The 16,840-nt window shown below is 45.4% G+C and overlaps 2 protein-coding genes across 5 annotated transcripts in view; one reads left to right on the forward strand and one right to left on the reverse strand.

The window, feature by feature from the left end:
- Nucleotides 1-6,113, reverse strand: part of RAD18 (RAD18 E3 ubiquitin protein ligase) — a 281,611-nt gene extending 275,498 nt beyond the window's left edge. For 2 of the 4 annotated variants that reach the window (XM_073574947.1, XM_073574945.1), the window contains exon 1: nt 5,869-6,113. In XM_073574947.1, the coding sequence (XP_073431048.1) occupies nt 5,869-5,967 (99 nt within the window). In that variant the 5' untranslated portion in view covers nt 5,968-6,113. Of the gene's footprint in view, nt 1-5,746; nt 5,839-5,868 lie in introns of those variants that run through there. The other 2 variants (XM_073574946.1, XM_073574948.1) reach the window with 2 other exon arrangements.
- THUMPD3 (THUMP domain 3 tRNA guanosine methyltransferase) overlaps nt 6,018-16,840 on the forward strand; it is a 252,936-nt gene continuing 242,113 nt past the window's right edge. The window contains exons 1-2 of the mRNA XM_073574937.1: nt 6,018-6,152; nt 10,039-10,146. The gene's annotated coding sequence lies outside the window, so the exon portion shown is untranslated. The remainder of the gene's footprint in view (nt 6,153-10,038; nt 10,147-16,840) is intronic.

A 16,840-nucleotide genomic window follows, 5' to 3' on the forward strand; every position in this document is an offset into this window, starting at 1 on the left:
TGGGGACTAAAAGATCATGTTTGTGGAAAAAATACGATATTTTTATTTTCACGCCCGGTCTTTATAAACTTCTGTGAAGCACTGGAGGGTTCAAAGTGCTCACCACACATCTAGATAAGTTCCTTGGGGGGTCTAGTTTCCAAAATAGAGTCATTGGTGGGGGGTTTCTACTGTTTTGGTACATCAGGGGCTTTCCAAACGCGACATGGTGTCCGATCTCAATTCCAGCCAAAAACATCAAATGGCGCTGCTTCCCTTCCGAGCTCTGCCATGCGCCCAAATAGTGGTTTACCCCCACATGTGGGGTATCAGGGCACTCAGGACAATTTGCCCAATATCTTTTAGGGTCTTGTTACCCTTGGAAAAATAAGAATTGAGGGTGAAAAGTTCATTTTTGTGGAAAAAATATGATTTTTTAATTGTACGGCTGTATGTTATAAACTTCTGTGAAGCCCTTGAGGGTTCAAAGTTCTCACCACACATCTAGATAAGTTCCTTGGGGGGGGTCTAGTTTCCAAAATGGGGTCACTTGTGGGGGGTTTCCACTGTTTAGGTACATCAGGGGCTCTCCAAACGCAACATGGCTTCCGATCTGAATTCTAGCCTATTTTGCATTGAAAAAGTCAAACAGCGCTCCTTCCCTTCTGAGGTCTGCCATGCGCCGAAACAGTGGTTCCCCCCCACATATCAGGTATCAGCGTACTCAGGACAAATTGCACAATAACTTTTGCAGTCCAATTTCTCCTGTTACCATTGGTAAAATAAAAAAAATTGAACCTGAAGTATTTTTTTTGTGAAAAAATGTTAAATGTTCATTATTTTTTTTAAATATACAAAAAATTCCTGTGACGCACCTAAAGGGTTAATAAACTTCTTGAATGTGGTTTTGAGCACCTTAAGGCTGTGTGCCCACGATGCGATTTTTAAGCGCCACGATTTTTGGCGCAAAAACGTTTAAAAATTGTGTACAGAACGCACCCCATGCATTCCTATGGCATTCCGCACATGCTGTGCTAATGCTGCGCTTTTTTCCGCGGCGGAAACGCATCGCGGAAAAAATTGCAGCATGCTCATTCTTTTGTGCGGAATCGCAAAGAATTGCCGCGATTCCGCACCCATAGGAATGCATGAGAATTGCTTACTTCCCGCATGTGGCTATGCCCACCATGCGGGAAGTTAAGCGTCTCATGTGCGGTTGGTACCCACGGTGTGGAGGAGAGGAGACTGTCCTCCAGGCCCTGGGTACCATACCCCTGTAAAAAAAAGAATAAAAAAAATCGGGATATATTTACCTTCCGACGTCCCGCGCTGCATTCCCGGCCTAAGCGTTCCCAGTAATGCCTTGCGGCAAGGTCCTGTGATGACGTGGTCTCGCGAGATCGCTATAGTAACGCGAGACCAACGTCATCACAGGTCTCGCAAGGCATTACTGGGAACGCTGTGGCCCGGGATGGCAGCGCGGGACGTCGGAAGGTAAATATACCCCGATTTTTTATTTTTTTTTTTATCATTTTTAACATTTTATCTTTTACTACTTATGCCGCATAGGCGGCCACAATAGTAAAAAGCTGGTCACACTTGTCAAACACTATGTTTGATGAGTGTGACAAACCTGTCAATGACTTTCCAAGCGATGCTTCAAATCGCTTGGAAAGTGCTTGAGAAAATCGCGGCAAAATCGCCAACAGAATCGCGGTGAAATCGCGCGGAAAAAAAACGCGCCATTTCTGGGAAGGAGTCCGGTTTTTAGTGTGCGTTTTAACACGCAACGTGGGCACATAGCCTAAGGGGTGCAGTTTTTAGAATGGTGTCGCTTTTGAGTATTTTCTATCATATAGACCCCTCAAAGTGGCTTCAAATGTGACCCGTAAAAATAAAATGGTGTTGCAAAAATGAGAAATCGCTGGTCAATTTTTAACCCTTATAACTTCCTAACAAAAAAAAAAATTTTGGTTCCAAAATTGTGCTGATGTAAAGTAAACATGTGGGAAATGTTATTTATTAAGTTTTTTGTGTGCCGTATCTCTGTGATTTAAGGGCAGAAAAATTCAAAGTAGGAAAATTGCGAAATTTTCAAAATTTTCGCCAAATTTCCGTTTTTTTCACAAATAAACGCAAGTTATATGAATTAAATTTTACCACTAACATGAAGTACAATATGTCACAAGAAAATGTCAGAATCACCGGGATCCATGGAAGCGTTCCAGAGTTATAACCTCATAAAGGGACAGTGGTCAGAATTGTAAAATTTGGCCCGGTCATGAACGTGCAAACCACCCTTGGGGCTTAAGGGGTTAAAAAAAATGTAAATCTGCACCATTGTCACAGTTGAGAAAAAAATAATTGCAAAAAAAACAAAACAAAAAAAAACAAAAAAAAAACACAAGGCTGATAGCAACTTGTGAAATCGCATATTCAAGTGCATCTTTTCTATCATTAATATAAAAAAGGACGGAGAATGGCTGCCCAAAATCTGTGACATGTTTCTACCAACAAAAAGAAAAAAAAAATATTTTTATCAACAGAGTAATAAAATTAACATAAAGCAAGAGAACAGGAGTGTTTCTCCGGGATGAAAGCCACATGCTGTGCGATTATGGGCTTGTAGCTTTCCTGTAAGGCACATGTTGCTAATGTTAATAGATGACCACTGACAAGTTCATGAAGAATCCAGGAAGATGGAAAAACTAGAAAGACTCAGAACACCAATACAACCCCATAGTGGACAACCCCTTTAAGGTCCTGCTCACATAGGAGTTGAAGGTTCCATCAGTTTCAGTGCCGCGCTACTTGTTCCCCTGAAATGACAGATCACATTAGAGTAACAGGGGGTCAATGTAGTGTGGGGTCAGACATCATCATTATTTATTATTTATCTTCCCAAAAGTGCAGATGTGAACAGCGCCTATGACCAGGTTCACGTCTCTCTGACAATACCTTTACATTGGAGCCACACGCGGCTGATATTTCTGCATCCATTGCTATACACTAAGGCTACGTAGGTTCCCATTATGAGTTTTTGGTAATTTTTTTTTTTTAATACAAGTAACCTATTTTACTTACTAGGTGCAGAAATTCTGCAACATCAAAAATGGATTGTGGCCTAAAGCTCACCTGTCCGGAGGCACATCTGACACCTACAGAAAAGCAATGAGGTGGCATCACTGCCCATACGGTATGCACTGGAAAACAAGTCAACACAAGAGGGGTCTAGAGACGCCAAATGGACCTTCAGTTTCCTCCTAGTAATCAACGAACCATTTAAGAAAAGTGCTTGCTAAGCGATGCGCAGTCTACATCGTCACGGCTGCTGACCTCAGCGATCGTCTGCAATGGTGATATGTGCTGACGATACAATGTCACCGCTGCAGCCAAGATACCAATACAGTAGCAGGGCAGAGACCCGGGAGGGCGAGGAGCTGATTATGTTGCTGTTTAACAAGTAATAACGTATTTTTAGACCACTTATGAATCTAAAGGGGTTTTCACCGAATAGGAAACAACGTGGGGTTCTGACCTGCGGACCCTGAGAGCAGCGCTGCACATGGCGGCCACAGCTACAATCATATAGATGAGTTCTTGCGGCGATAGCAGAGAACTGCACTCTACGTCCGGTGGTCTCATCGACACGACTGCAGCACCATCACCACCGTGTTACTACCCCCCATCCGGGCTGCATGTGTACCGTAGCCATGTAGCCCCCCCACGGGCTGTATGTGCACTGTAGCCACCGTGTAGCCCCCTGGGTTGTATGTGCAACGTCGCTGCCATGTAGACCCCCCCAAAGGCTGTATGTGCACCGTCACTGCCATGTAGCCCCTGAGGCTGTATGTGTACCGTCACTGCCATGTAGCCCCTGAGGCTGTATGTGTACACTGTTGACGTGTAGCCCCCCCCCCGGGCTGCAAGGGTGCACCGTTGACATGTAGCCACACCCCCCAGGCTGTACGTGTGCACGGTCGCCACCATGTAGCCCCCCGGGCTGTACGTGTGCACGGTCGCCACCATGTAGCCCCCCGGGCTGTACGTGTGCACGGTCGCCACCATGTAGCCCCCCGGGCTGTACGTGTGCACCGTCGCCACCATGTAGCCCCCCGGGCTGTACGTGTGCACCGTCGCCACCATGTAGCCCCCCCGGCTGTACGTGTGCACCGTCGCCACCATGTAGCCCCCCGGGCTGTACGTGTGCACCGTCGCCACCATGTAGCCCCCCGGGCTGTACGTGTGCACCGTCGCCACCATGTAGCCCCCCGGGCTGTACGTGTGCACCGTCGCCACCATGTAGCCCCCCGGGCTGTACGTGTGCACCGTCGCCACCATGTAGCCCCCCGGGCTGTACGTGTGCACCGTCGCCACCATGTAGCCCCCCGGGCTGTACGTGTGCACCGTCGCCACCATGTAGCCCCCCGGGCTGTACGTGTGCACCGTCGCCACCATGTAGCCCCCCGGGCTGTACGTGTGCACCGTCGCCACCATGTAGCCCCCCGGGCTGTACGTGTGCACCGTCGCCACCATGTAGCCCCCCGGGCTGTACGTGTGCACCGTCGCCACCATGTAGCCCCCCGGGCTGTACGTGTGCACCGTCGCCACCATGTAGCCCCCCGGGCTGTACGTGTGCACCGTCGCCACCATGTAGCCCCCCGGGCTGTACGTGTGCACCGTCGCCACCATGTAGCCCCCCGGGCTGTACGTGTGCACCGTCGCCACCATGTAGCCCCCCGGGCTGTACGTGTGCACCGTCGCCACCATGTAGCCCCCCGGGCTGTACGTGTGCACCGTCGCCACCATGTAGCCCCCCGGGCTGTACGTGTGCACCGTCGCCACCATGTAGCCCCCCGGGCTGTACGTGTGCACCGTCGCCACCATGTAGCCCCCCGGGCTGTACGTGTGCACCGTCGCCACCATGTAGCCCCCCGGGCTGTACGTGTGCACCGTCGCCACCATGTAGCCCCCCGGGCTGTACGTGTGCACCGTCGCCACCATGTAGCCCCCCCGGGCTGTACGTGTGCACCGTCGCCACCATGTAGCCCCCCCGGGCTGTACGTGTGCACCGTCGCCACCATGTAGCCCCCCCGGGCTGTACGTGTGCACCTTCGCCACCATGTAGCCCCCCCGGGCTGTACGTGTGCACCTTCGCCACCATGTAGCCCCCCCGGGCTGTACGTGTGCACCGTCGCCACCAGGTCGCCCCCCGGGCTGTACGTGTGCACCGTCGCCACCAGGTCGCCCCCCGGGCTGTACGTGTGCACCGTCGCCACCAGGTCGCCCCCCGGGCTGTACGTGTGCACCGTCGCCACCAGGTCGCCCCCCGGGCTGTACGTGTGCACCGTCGCCACCAGGTCGCCCCCCGGGCTGTACGTGTGCACCGTCGCCACCAGGTCGCCCCCCGGGCTGTACGTGTGCACCGTCGCCACCAGGTCGCCCCCCGGGCTGTACGTGTGCACCGTCGCCACCAGGTCGCCCCCCGGGCTGTACGTGTGCACCGTCGCCACCAGGTCGCCCCCCGGGCTGTACGTGTGCACCATTGCGGCCCCCCGGGCTGTGTTGTTTGGAATAACCCTTTAAATGCTGCTTTACTTTTACTATAGTTGCTGCAAAAAATACAAAACTAGAAATGTCATTGCCGTGACGCAGGGTCTGGACTTTACGCTCCTGGCGCACGTCTGGAGATTCCGTATTTTGCGCTGAACGTAAAGTTGAGGCGCCATGATGGCGACAGACGCCGGTCACACGACCTCCACCGTACCTCACCAAGGTGCAATCAATAGAGAGAGCAACACCCTAATAGCTCCAGAGCCTGGCGGGCAAGCTGTGACCTCTGCTCCCTCGGTCCCCCCAGTCACACAGCAGAAGACTCGTCCTCATTACCTCATATGCGTACACCCCCGGGAATGGACGCCCGCTGCTCACCTGCACCGGGCCGCGCGGCTGGCCCCTGAGGGCCCCGGTTGTGCTGGTAGTTGCCATGGTAGCAGGCGCAGCGGCGCAAACGGGCCTCTGAATTTCCCGGGATCTTCTGGTGGTTACGCCCCCTGCAGTGCGCGGAGGATTGTGGGAGGATCGTTTAGTCAGCAAGAAAAGGCGGGAAGTGAGAGAGAGGAGAGATACTGCAGTAGTGCCACTGGCAGGCAGCCAGCGTGAGGCGGGTGGAGGTGAGACTGAGCGCTGGTCCTCTCCACAGTTCACGGTCACATCCCAGTACACAGCGTCATCTCCTCAGTACACGGTCTCATGTCCTCAGTACACGGTCTCATGTCCTCAGTACACGGTCTCATGTCCTCAGTACACGGTCTCATCTCCTCAGTACACGGTCACATCTCCTCTGTACACGGTCTCATCTCCTCAGTACACGGTCTCATCTCCTCAGTACACGGTCTCATCTCCTCAGTACACGGTCACATCTCCTCAGTACACGGTCTCATCTCCTCAGTACACGGTCTCATGTCCTCAGTACACGGTCACATCTCCTCAGTACACGGTCACATCTCAGTACACAGCGTCATCTCCTCAGTACACGGTCTCATGTCCTCAGTACACGGTCACATCTCAGTACACAGCGTCATCTCCTCAGTACACGGTCTCATCTCCTCAGTACACGGTCTCATCTCCTCAGTACACAGCGTCATCTCCTCAGTACACGGTCTCATCTCCTCGGTACACGGTCACATCTCAGTACATGGTCTCATCTCCTCAGTACACGGTCACATCTCCTCAGTACACGGTCTCATGTCCTCAGTACACGGTCTCATCTCCTCAGTACACGGTCTCATCTCCTCAGTACACGGTCACATCTCCTCAGTACACGGTCTCATCTCCTCAGTACACGGTCTCATCTCCTCAGTACACGGTCACATCTCCTCAGTACACGGTCACATCTCAGTACACAGCGTCATCTCCTCAGTACACGGTCTCATGTCCTCAGTACACGGTCACATCTCAGTACACAGCGTCATCTCCTCAGTACACGGTCTCATCTCCTCAGTACACGGTCTCATCTCCTCAGTACACAGCGTCATCTCCTCAGTACACGGTCTCATCTCCTCGGTACACGGTCACATCTCCTCGGTACACGGTCACTTCTCAGTACATGGTCTCATCTCCTCAGTACACGGTCACATCTCCTCAGTACACGGTCTCATGTCCTCAGTACACGGTCTCATGTCCTCAGTACACGGTCTCATGTCCTCAGTACACGGTCTCATGTCCTCAGTACACGGTCTCATGTCCTCAGTACACGGTCTCATGTCCTCAGTACACGGTCACATCTCCTCGGTACACGGTCACATCTCCTCGGTACACGGTCACATCTCCTCGGTACACGGTCACATCTCGGTACACGGTCACATCTCCTCGGTACACGGTCACATCTCCTCGGTACACGGTCACATCTCCTCGGTACACGGTCACATCTCCTCGGTACACGGTCACATCTCCTCGGTACACGGTCACATCTCCTCGGTACACGGTCACATCTCCTCGGTACACGGTCTCATGTCCTCAGTACACGGTCTCATGTCCTCAGTACACGGTCTCATGTCCTCAGTACACGGTCTCATGTCCTCAGTACACGGTCTCATGTCCTCAGTACACGGTCTCATGTCCTCAGTACACGGTCTCATGTCCTCAGTACACGGTCACATCTCCTCAGTACACGGTCACATCTCCTCAGTACACGGTCACATCTCCTCAGTACACGGTCACATCTCCTCAGTACACGGTCTCATCTCCTCCATTCTGAGTCCCTTCCAGTAATAATGTCCCCCATCTTGGGCCCCTTCCACTAATAATGTCCTGATATAATGTCCTCCATCCTCAGCCACTTCCAGTAATAACATGTAAAAAAGAACTAAAAGGGACCTTTTTCTTTATGTCTCATTTAAAGACTAGTTTTTCACATTTTATGGGGCTAGTCACATTCTAATTAGGTGCTCTGTGCATCCTGGGTGTGGCCAAGAAGCTCAGTGTACTGCTCTGCCTGCTGGTTTTTCATGTCTCTGCATCCCCACTGGTGATTGACTGCACTGGCTTGTCTGAGGCTCCCTGCAGACAGCATTCCTTCCAGGCAAGACAGTGCTGTCAGTCACCAGTGAGGGAGGCAGTGCATGCATTTGTCACAGTGCACAGAGCTGCTTGGCCACACCTAAGATGCACTGAGAACTCTAATTAGCATATTTGATTTTAGTTTCAGGAGAACGGAATATTTAAATAATTGAAGGTGCAGCTACAGGGGCAATATCTTCTATAGCCTATACAGTCTGTCTGAGCTGACACAGCCTTTAAAAACCTAAAAGACACCCAGTCAACTTTTTGAGCAGTTTCACTTCAGAAACTGCAAGCGGTTTTCTTACTGTATAATAAAGGAAATTGAAGTGACAGGTAAAAAAGATAACTCAAGTGCTCAGGAATCGACCTCAAAGGTGCAAAGACAATTCAGGAAAAAAAATTGCCATAAAATCAACAACTTACCCGACCCATACAAATTCAGAATTTAAAATAAAAAAAGAAACTATTTGGTGCCATTAAAGATTTCATCCATAGTAGGAACGTTATCACTATAGGTTTATGCAACCACAGTTAATATTATGTGACATTCTGAGAAATACTGCTTTTGATGCCAGCCTAAGGCAGTGGCATTTCTTAAAGGTGTTAGGGAAGTCTCCACAGCTCAGATACATCAGTAAGGTAAGAAGATGAGATCCATGAGGAAAAGTCGGTACCGACCTCCTGAAAGAATCCACCTTCCTCAGATCTGTGGACTGAGCCATCATTATCTCTTTTCCTGTGTAACAGTGTCCCCCAGGAATCGTGTGCCCCACAGTAGCAGCAGAGAGCAAACCAAGGTCTTACTTATTATTCACAAGGTGTTCATCATAATACACATGTGATGGTGACACAAAGGGGTTTACATGTGGAATTTACAGTTTAATGATCAGCAGCCATCTGTGATTCGGGCATCTGAATGTCACATACACAGCACATTACATCTAGAATTACAGCAGCGTGTGATGATACAGTGACACTTGGGGTACAAGATAAGGCAATGATACTTGGGGTATAGGATAATGACAGTGACATTGGGGGGTACACGTTAATGACTTTAATGCTTGGGGTACAAAATAATAAGACAATGACACTTGGGTACAAGATAATGAGTGACATTGGGAGGACAGGATAATGACACTGACAATTAGGGTACAGAATAATTAGACAGGCATTTTGGTTACAGTACAATGACACTAACACTTGGGGTACAGAATAATGAGATAATTAAACTTGGGGTATAGAATAAGACAATGACACGGAGTACAGGATAATGATGCTGACACTTGGGGTACAGGATAATAAGACATCTACACTTAGGGTACAAGATGATGAGACAATGACACTAGGGGTTAAGGATGGTGACACTGACACTCGGGGTACAGGATAATGACACTGATTCCAAGGTTAAAGGATAATGACATGCTGATAATTGAGTGTTTTTAAAGCTAAAAGGTATATTTATCAATAGTACAAATAAGTGAACCATTAGAAAAAAGTTAAATGAAAACAGACAGGGTAACAAAGTGAATAGCAGTATAACATCTGTAGAGGAAATATGTAAACGTGCACTAATGTACATATATGTATAGTCTCTTAAAAATAGACACAGTGGTCCCAATTCCACATGACATCTATTTTTCACTATCCATGACTCAGAATAGAAAGATACATTCTTATGACCATATAATGTTACTTGTTAGAAATAGAAAATATCCCCCATGGGTTCTCTTAATAGATATAAGAATAAAATCGCCTTATAATAATTTTTTGCAGATTTTTTGCGAGTCTTTCAGGTCCATTCAAACCTTCTCATTTCAGTTTAGCACGGTAATTACTTTCTTATTAATAGATATACTTTTGAGCTTTAAAAAGTCCAGTTTTTCTACTTTTTTATAATAATAAATGTGTATAAATTGAATATTGAAATTTCCTGACACTTTGTTGCTTTTTATGTTGCGATTGTTTCTTCATTCATGTTTCTTATTTAACCCTTAGATGCCTGTAACTTCTCTTAGCGACTGGCTGACTGGACACCAATACATCTGAAGGAAGACGGCGCTTCGCCCAGTGTTACTTCTCGCAGGGAACATGGAATTATAACTGGTATGAAACTAGAATTGCTGATATCATTTCGCACTGTGATCTCTATTTAATGTAGTAGAAAAAGACAGCAGGGACCATGGGACCTGTTGAAGTGCATTGTGCACGAAACGGCTGTCGTCCGTCTTTTTGCATTTCTCCCGTGCCATTGCCTGTGCTTTATTAACATGAAATAAAGTGAATCATTTCAAGAGAATGGTGAGTGCCATCCTGCTGTCTTTTTCTATTACGATAGTTCATGTTTTTTCTTCACATGGATAGAGCACCCATTCAGCAAGGGTTACAGGTGTCACACTGATAGCGGTTATAAGTGACTTTGCGGGTATTTCTTTCTCAGGGACAGTGCCGGATGTTTCTTTTTTCTTTGACTGACTCTCTATTTAATGTGTTTATCCAGCAAATAATTTGCATTTCAAAAGGCAACAAAAGAAATTCTCCAACGAAATTCTCATTGTCTTCAATTTTCAACAAAAATTCATTATTTACAAGAGCTCTCACTTATCGCAATCTCTGCAACACCTGTCGAAGTGCTCATTTACACAAGTGGTTTGCTAAATATTGATTAGTATTTAGTAGACTGTAGAGGGGTCTCACCGCTGAAACCGCTAGTTATCAATTAGGAAATATGTCAGGCAGAACAATAAATGAGAATATATTTACACCCGGTCATTTTGTAGCTGGTTTTCTTTTACTGCAATATGCACAAAACTTGCTGCAAAAGAACTTTTGAAAACCAGTATGTTGCAGCTATCGACGTCACTGCCAAACAAACATATATAGGTGGGGATTGGTTTGTTGGAACACGCAGTAATCTTATGAAGAGGTCTGTGAAATGATACATTGGGATTTAGCGGTGACTGCTCGTTCATTTTCGGCGGGAGTGCCGGAGATGGCCAACAGTGCAGTCCCTTAGAGAATGAAGAAAGTGGTGCTTGTGCATGCTCCATTCTGATGGAGCACTTCAGAGGACAATCTTGGGATCTACATGTGATTAGTAAAGATGAATAACATTCAGTTGAATAGGAAAAGTTTTACAAGCAACTCTGTCTGCTTTTAGAGGAGGTGATCTTTCGTCCTTATGAAAGCCTTCTGCTCTATTTAGACAAGGACTGTTTTCATGAGACAAGCCTCTACGGGTACGTGCACATGGTATCGTTTTCAAGTGAGCTAACCCAACAAGTTGTTTTAAAGAGGATGACACTTCTGGAAACACCAGTGTATGTTTGTTTCTTTACTGAAAAGTCTATTTTACTGCTTTTTGAATGTTTTTGGCCACCGACATTTTTTTTGAACGTTTTTCAAGTGTATTGGGGGCATCTTTATTTTTACTGGTGTTTTCATTTTTAATTCCATTCAACAATGTTGAAAGTGCTGACAAAAACGTTGGCAAAACTCTCAAAAAGACTCGAGTATGTTTGGAGTCTTCCCAATGCCTTGTTTTGTTAATTATTGGTCAGGTCACTTTTTTTAACTGCTTAGTGTCTTTGGAAACCTGAAGTAGGCCGAAAATATGAACAGCAACCTGTTTTTACATAGAAATGCATTTGTTCATTTTTAGGGGTGTTAAGTTATTTTTCAGGCAGGTTTCTGAGCGGTATGTGAACCTATAAATTATAAAAATATTTGTGCAAAATAAATATAATTTTATTAATTGCAATACAGAAAAACAGAAGGAAATTTATAAAAAAAAAAAAAAACACCCCGTTAATCCCCAAATGATTGACAGTGTGGTCAGAGGTGAATCACATTATGGCAACCAAATATGAAATAAAACCTGATGACTTAATAAAGTTAAATAAGAGGGGAAGGTGAGAAAATTGTTGACAACCGTACAGGATAATATATTCAAGGAATCAGACAAAATTGACTAGAGGGAATTATAAACGCTTTGTTTCTCAGATGACCCCACAAATAGTAGACAACAATAGCCAAATAACAAAGGAAACCCTTAATCAGTAACCCCTAAGTGACTGGGCCAAATTTTGGAAGTCTGACCAGTGTATGTATGTATGTATGTGTGTATGTCCGGGTGTATGTCCGGGATTGGCATCCGCACCGTAGCAGCTACAGCCACAAAATTTGGCACAGTCACACATCTGGACCCCGAGAGTGTCCTAGGCTATGTTGTGAGGCGAAATTTTAACCCTGCGCGTTCCAATTCACCAAACAATTTTGCCCCTATCTACATAATGGGGAAAAAGTGTGTGTGTCTCAAGCCCCGCCCCTCATTAAGATGTCATAATGGTTGCCATGGCGATGCTGATGTCATAGGTTGCAAGCCACGCCGCTCATTATGATGTCATAATGGTTGACTATGGGATGGAGGATGTGTGATGGGTATATGGGCACTGGACTATGGGATGGAGGATATGTATGACGGGTAGATGGGCACGGGACTATGGGATGGAGGATGTGTGATGGGTATATGGGCACTCGACTATGGGATGGCGAATATGTATGATGGGTCTATGGGAATGGGACTATTGGATAGAGGATATGTATGATGGGTATATGGGCATGGGACAATGAGATGAAGGATATGTGATGGGTATATGGGCACTCGACTATGGGATGGCGAATATGTATGATGGGTCTATGGGAATGGGACTATGGGATGGAGGATGTGTGATGGGTATATGGGCATGGGACTATGGGATGGAGGATGTGTGATGGGTATATGGGCACTCGACTATGGGATGGAGGATATGTATGATGGGTATATGGGCACGGGACTATGGGATGGAGGATGTGTGATGGGTTTATGGGCACTCGACTATGGGATGGAGGATATGTATGATGGGTATATGGGCACGGGCCTATGGGATCGTGGATATGTATGATGGGTATATGGGCACGGGACTATGGGATGGAGGATAATAATAATTTGCTATAACTAACCACAGTTAGTTACTATGCCCGGGCAGCGCCGGGCTCTTCAGCTGTGTATATATATATATATACATAATCTCAGTAACACATATATATATATATTATCAGGTCAGTAAAAAGACGTATTGGCGTTTATTATGGGATTAAAATGCAGTAGCGCAGGGACTCCTTACCCACCAGCAGACACCATAGCCAATGCACTAAAGTAACAAGACACTGCCCATTACCTCAGCGCGTTTTGCGTTAGCTTCATCAGGGGTGCTTTCTGTGCAGACCCACCTGACAAAGACATCGTTTGCACATACCCTTTAAAATCCACGAATGCTGCAAAATTAACGTGCTGTTGTATGCCTCAACGAGGTAGGATTTGTCATCTAGAAGCAATGCCTTTAGGAAATGTTTCCTCCATAATGCACACCGTGATTTTTTTCCTGTTTATATTTTTTCTGATGCATTGTGTAGAACTTTATAAAATCAGACACAGTGGTACAGACCAACACAGATTCATAGTCCGGCCCAGTAGCAAGAACACTATATGGTCCCTATATTGCAGCCCAATAATGTGTTTGCGACAGAAGCTGTTTGGAGGTGGTATTGGCCCGCTAACCTCTTGGGCAACTGGGCGGCTACATAGGTTACACCAATGGCATGTCTGCCCCTGGTCTGGCCATATGTGTGGGAGCATAAAGTAATTTAGAGCATCTGAGCAATGATTTCAGGAGCAAATGTGAGCTGAGCCCATGAGTTTCTGCTCCAGTCTGCTAATCCCCATAACATTCCCTTGAGAATACGTCTGTGAACATGCCTGTTTTACTTGATATTTAATGTCATATTTGATAAAGGTGCCAAAAATTAATGATCGCATTCACTCAAGTTGACATGATTTGTAATGAAAGGTTAGATGGAAGAAGAGAAAAAACGCGTAGGTGGATTACATGACAGATGCAATCTGCTGTAGTGGAAAAAAACAACCTGAAGTGTTAAAGAATGATTCAGTGATTACTCTGTATCTTAGATCAATGTGATTTTACAAGAAAGTTGAAAGCAGTGGAATTCATTTCCATCACATCGTCCCACTCCTTTCTGAGAGAAGATCTGTAGTATGCAGTGACTTGTTGGTGGAAGTATTGCTGCATTTGTGCTTTGCAGGTTTCACTGGAAAAACATCCATGTTTTCAGCTTCGCCAGAAACAGATGTAACTAAGAAAGGGTAAGACTCTGGGTGATGTGACTATAAATGAAGCCATTATTTAGGTTAATTTTTACAAATGCATATGCATCCCCCAGATGCGGTCCGGTTATATTGTGTTGTGTGGCTGTTAATACAGTCTTCAGAGCCAATCAGAAGCACACAGCCTTTAAAAGGTTGCCATTAAAGATTCATGAAAGCTTGTACGCTTCTGGGAGCCGTGTGTGACTCGATGGTTTACAATAGAGCAAAAAAATAATCTGTTAACTGCGTGAAAATACTTTTAATAGCCGCAAATCGTGAAATGAATTTCATTAAGTCTCCTTGGCTGATGAATAACATAATCATTTACAACAATCTGTAGTTATAATTACCATAAAATGGCAAGTAAAATGCCAACACTTTGTTTCACTGATCAGGGGGAGAAGCACTTTAAGAACATTATCTTGAAGAAGTCTTGGGGCTACTTCAATGTGCATAATTGTCAGAACTGCTGAAGCAATGTACATTCCTATGCCAATGTCTGTAGCTTTGCTGCTGATAGTCAGGGATACTGACAATGAAGTTCCAGCGGGGACATGGTGCAGGACTAGAGATCTCTAGAGTAGCACCAAACTCACAACAGAAGAAATACAATTTGCTGTGTCTGTGAGATCAAACATAAAAGATTCATTGTCTGCAAAAAATCAGCAACATGTCAGCTGCATTACTCACTGTCGAGCTCCAGTTATATTTGCAGTTTTTCCAGGTTTGCAATTACAGGTGCAGAGCGGCAATTAATGGTAATCCGCAGGTATCTACTACAGCTCAGCCGCAATGTGCATGGCTATCCTAAAACTAATATCTGATAGAAAAAAAAAATAATTTTTTTTTTAATTACCTCTTTACAGTAGTATCTGTCAGGGGTGAAATATTGTATATTGTATATTGTATATTGGGCTGCAAGTGTGAACAGTTAGTTCTTGAATTTGATGTACTGAATGCAGAATAATTGGGCATGTGTAAGGATCTGAGCTACTGTGACATGGGTTAAATTGTAATATTGTGGCAATTGGGTCAGATTATCTTTAACCCCTTCACTACCAAGGGTGGTTTGCACGTTAACTCCAGGGCCAATTTTTACAATTCTGACCACTGTCCCTTTATGAGGTAATAACTCTGGAACGCTTCCATAGATCCCGGTGATTCTGACATTGTTTTCTCGTGACATATTGTACTTCATGTTAGTGGTAAAATTTCATTCATATAACTTGCGTTTATTTGTGAAAAAAATGGAAATTTGGCGAAAATTTTGAACATTTTGCAATTTTCCAACTTTGAATTTTTATGCTGTTAAATCACAGAGATATGGCACTCAAAAAACTTAATAGATAACATTTCCCACCTGTTTACATCAGCACAATTTGGGAACCAAAATTTTTTTTTGTTAGGAAGTTATAAGGGTTAAAAGTTGACCAGCGATTTCTCATTTTTACACCATTTTATTTTTAGGAACCACATCACATTTGAAGCCACTTTGAGGGGTCTATATGATAGAAAATACCCAAAAGTGACACCATTCTAAAAACTGCACCCCTCAAGGTGCTCAAAACCACATTCAAGAAGTTTATTATCCCTTCAGGTGCTTCACAGGAATTTTTTGAATGTTTAAAAAAAATGAACAATTAACTTTTTTCACAAAAAAAATTACTTCAGGTTCAATTTTTTTATTTTACCAAGGGTAACAGGAGAAATTGGACTGCAATACCTGATATGTGGGGGGGAACCACTGTTTCGGCGTGTGGCAGAGCTTAGAAGGGAAGAAGCGCTGTTTGACTTTTTCACTGCAAAATTGGCTGGAATCCAGATTGGACGCCATGCCACGTTTGGAGAGCCCCTGATGTGCCTAAACAGTGGAAACCCCCCACAAGTGACCCCATTTTGGAAACTAAACCCCCCAAGGAACTTATCTAGATATGTGGTGGGCACTTTGAACCCCCAAGGGCTTCACAGAAGTTTATAACATACAGCCGTACAATTAAAAAAATCATATTTTTTCCACAAAAATGATCTTTTCACCCCCAATTTTTATTTTCCCAAGAGTAACAGGCCCCTAAAAGTTATTGTGCAAATTGTCCTGAGTACGCTGATACCCCATATATGGGGGTAAACCACTATTTGGGCACATGGCAGAGCTCGGAAAGGAAGCCGCGCCATTTAACTTTTTTGGCTGGAATTGAGATAGGACGCCATGTCGCATTTGGAAAACACCTGATGTGCCAAAACAGTGGAAATCCCCCAATTCTAACTCCAACCCTAACCCTAGCTCTGACCCTAGCCCTAATGGGAAAATGGAAATAAATAAAAAAAAAATTATTTTATTATTTTTCCCTAACTAAGGGGGTGATAACGGGGGGTTTGATTTACTATTTATGGCGGGTTTTTATTTTTGGCAGCTGTCACACGCTAAAAGACACTTTTTATAGTAAAAATAGTTTATGCATCACCACATTTTGAGAGCTATAATTTTTCCATATTTTGACCCACCGAGTCATGTGAGGTCTTATTTTTTGCGGGACGAGTTGACGTTTTTATTGGTACCATTTTCGGGCACGTGACATTTTTTGATCACTTTTTATT

This window comes from Dendrobates tinctorius, unplaced genomic scaffold (genome assembly GCF_039654945.1).
Source record: "Dendrobates tinctorius isolate UK_male_01 unplaced genomic scaffold, ASM3965494v1 ptg000041l, whole genome shotgun sequence".
Classification (NCBI taxonomy): domain Eukaryota; kingdom Metazoa; phylum Chordata; class Amphibia; order Anura; family Dendrobatidae; genus Dendrobates; species Dendrobates tinctorius.